Here is a 3,465-nt window from a genome sequence, read left to right as displayed (position 1 = left end):
CGGTGCCTGGTCTGGGACCGCAACGCCCGCGGGAAGCACGGCTTCATCGGAGGGTTCGTCACCACCTTCGCGGAGATGCAGTGCCTTCCGAGAGGACCAGGTGAGCCAGCAGGGCAAGCCACGGGCGTGTGTGGCGCGGGCTCCGCGGGGTCCCCCAGAATGCAGACCACGGGGCAGGAATGGCGAGCGCGCCTGCCCTGTGGCCTGGGCCCGGGCTGGGGCCTGGGGGCCTTGGGGCTGGGAGAGGGCGCCGGCCCCCTCCGCCTGCCCCGGCCCCAGGCCCAGAGGGACTGTGTGAACACCAAGTACAAGCAGCAGAAGCGGAATTACAAGAACTCTGGGGTGGTCAGCCTCTCAGACCTGGAGGTGAGCAGCCTGCAGACGCCCCAGCCCCCACCGTCAGCCAGACCTGCGAGGGCCCCGCGCCCGGTGGTCCCCGGCACAGGGGGAGGGCGGCGAGGTGGCAGCGGGGGGCTGGAGGCAGAGGTTAATGGCGGAGGCGGCCTCCGACCCCGGGGGCTCCGCCGACACCACCGGCTCAAAGTCCTGCAGGGCGTACTCCTTCCTGGACTACATCGTGGGCGGCTGCCAGATCCACTTCACGGTGAGTCCAACCCCCACCCCTGCGGCCAGCAGACACCCACAGGACGGTCAGCGCTGCGCCCCGCGGCGCCCGACGGGCCCTCCCCCACGGGACGGAGCGCAGAGCCGGGCACAGCGGGGCCATCCAGGCACCTCCAGGGGACACAGCCGGGACTTACTCTTGACAGCCGACGTAAGAGGGAGCACGCAGTGGGACATCTGACTGCCGGGGACGACCGGGCTGCGTGTGCCTGAGCTGGGCAGACAGCCGGGCGTCCCTCTGTCACCTCCTGCTCATTCCCCATTCCGTCGCTCACTGAGTGACCCCAACTCACCCGAAGGGAGGGACCGGGCCACGGAGCCCCTTAGCTGGGGACCTGAGAGCTCAAGGTTGGCAGGGTCTGGGCTTGCTGCCCGGCCAGGACATTTCTCCTAAAATCGCCCTCCGACCCCACCCGGCAGGACGCCGGGCCCTTGGGCCCCCGGGGGCCCCTCACCAGGCTCCGGGAACCGCCACGACACCCCCTCGCTGAGCGGCCCCCGAGCCTCGGTTCCCCTGCCCTTTCCTGTGGGGGTGCAGGCGCCTCTCCCCCCAAGCCATCACGGGGCCTCCGCAGGTGGCCATCGACGTCACGGCGTCCAACCAGGACCCCCAGAACCGCTGCTCCCTGCACGACATCAACCCCTTCGAGCCCAGTGAGTACCTGCAGGCCCTGGTGGCCGTGGGCGAGGTCTGCCAAGACTAAGACAGGTGCGCCCCCGCCCCCGCGCCCCCCGCCCGGCTCCGGCTCATGGTCGGGTTGCGCCTGTCGATCCAGAGGGACCTGCCCACGGCCAGGGACACCGGGACCACGGAGGGTGACGACCGGCCGGCGGCCCATGGTGCAGGCGAAGGCTCCTGGGCGGAGTGCGGTCGGAGCCCACGCGAACAGCTGGGACTGGTCTTAGGTACACGGTCCCCTCCGCCCTCCACACAAACGCGAGGGGCTCGGCGCCCCGCGTCACAGAGCATGAGCTGAGGTGGTGGAGGGGCAAGCCCTCTATCTGGGGGCTGCTGGGGGCCCAGGTCCCACAGGCGGGAGGCTGAACTTTCCGGGGTCAGGCTGTCCCCTAGCAGGTGACCACAGGGCCTGGAGCAGAGGCCAGAGGAGGAGGACCGGGCAGCAGCCCAGAGCCAGCGGACCGCTCTGCCTCTAGCGACCTGCTCATGGGCTCATCGCTGCCCTGTGCCTCAGTGTCCCCCTTGTGGCTCAGAGCAGGGCTTGGGCTGGGTCCCTCGGGGGTGACACAGACCTCTGTTGGAGTTTGCCGGGAACCAGGGACCCTGTGTGACGGGGCTCCCCCTCTTCCAGTGACAGGAGGTTCTCAGCTTTGGGCTTTGGAGCCCGGATCCCTCCCAAGTTTGAGGTAGGACAGCCCAGGGGGGCTCCCCTGTCCCTGGGGCCCTCCTCAGCAAAGGCCATCCTTGGTCCCTCTCCGCTAGGAGCCACTGCTGCATGACCCTGGCTTTTCAGCCAGAGGGGCTGACCTTTGACCTCCTAGCACTAGGGACCTCTGGAGACAAGGAAAAGGCGGCATTAGTCCGTCATCTTCTAGTTATGAACAGTAGTTCGAGGGGCTTAAGCGAAACGCCGTGGCGGGGGTTATCGTGATGCAGCTCGGCGGCGTCAGGCCTGGCGGCACCCAGGGGCTGCAGCGGGGCCCAGCACCCATCTGCCTGTCTCAGCGACTCCCCTCCACAGGAGCCCAGGGGTGACAGACCCCGTCTCCCAGGAAGTGGGGCTGTGGGTGTCCTGGGAGGGTGAGCCAGCTGACAGGCCCCTTGTGTGCCCGTCCAGGTGTCCCTGACTTTGCCATCAATTTCGACCCCAAGGACGACGAGTGTGAAGGTAGGGGCAGGAGGGGCCGGGCCGGGCCGCAGCGGGCTGCACTCAGCCCCCTCACCCCGCAGGGACCCAGGGCGTGGTGGACGCCTACCGGAACTGCCCGCCCAGCGTCCAGCTCTACGGCCCCACCAACGTGGCACCCGTCATCTCCAAGGTGGCCCGCATGGCAGCGGCCGAGGAGCACACCGGGGAGGCCTCTGTAGGTGCCCGGGGCGGGTGGCATGGTAGGGACTGGGTGCCGTGGCCACGAGGCAGGATGCTGGCCGGCTGTGTGCAGGCGGGGACGGGGACGGGGAGGGCCGAGGCCTGGGGAGCGGCCAGCGCAGAGGCCCTCGGCCGGGCCGGAAGGTGGAGCCCAGCGTGGCTGGAATGGAGCTTGGGCTGGGAGAGGACGGGCGGGTCCCCAAAGCTGCGGGCCCACTTCTGAGCAGGAGAATTCCCACGGGGGGGGGGCCCCGCACCACCCCACAGCCCGTGCGCGTCCCGCTGTGCGTGAGCTACTGCGTCGCATGCGTTTCAATGCACACAGGTCACGCTGTGCCGATGGCGGCCGCCGCCTCGCGGTCCATAGCCCTGTCTCCGCAGCCGTGTGCACGGCCGCTCCGCTGTGCTTAAAAAAAAATCACCGAAGAGTGCCAGACGAGCGCGACAGTTTCTGCGCGGCCTCAGCGCTCTCTGGCTCCCGCGCCCCTGGGCTCTGGCCCTGGCCCCTCCGCCCTCTGCCTCCCTCCTGCACATTGCTAGGGTCCCCGCTCCCCACGCGACCCGCTCCCAGCAAGCACGACCCGCACGTGACCACGGCCCAGCGCCCGGGGCCAGGCTCTGCAGTCGTCGGCCCCCCTCGCGTGTCCACACCCGCAGCCCGGGACCTGCCCTCCCCGCACTCTGTGCCTTGGGCCTCAGGGTCCCTCCCACCGGGATTCCAGCGCGGGCTCCTCCAGCCTCGGCCTCCCCTCTGTAAGGTGTGGGCGCCCCAGTGTCCACCGCAGAGTCGGGG

At 69.7% G+C, this 3,465-nt stretch overlaps 1 protein-coding gene across 1 annotated transcript in view; it reads left to right on the top strand.

The window, feature by feature from the left end:
• CPNE7 (copine 7) overlaps positions 1-3,465 on the top strand; it is a 20,792-nt gene that overhangs the window by 10,802 nt on the left and 6,525 nt on the right. Inside the window, 3 exon segments of the mRNA XM_011379153.1 lie at positions 545-604; positions 1,200-1,333; positions 1,935-1,989. Of these exon segments, the coding sequence (XP_011377455.1) occupies positions 545-604; positions 1,200-1,333; positions 1,935-1,989 (249 nt within the window).

This window comes from Pteropus vampyrus, unplaced genomic scaffold (genome assembly GCF_000151845.1).
Source record: "Pteropus vampyrus isolate Shadow unplaced genomic scaffold, Pvam_2.0 Scaffold356, whole genome shotgun sequence".
Taxonomy (NCBI): domain Eukaryota; kingdom Metazoa; phylum Chordata; class Mammalia; order Chiroptera; family Pteropodidae; genus Pteropus; species Pteropus vampyrus.
This window is presented reverse-complemented; position numbering and strand designations above follow the sequence as displayed.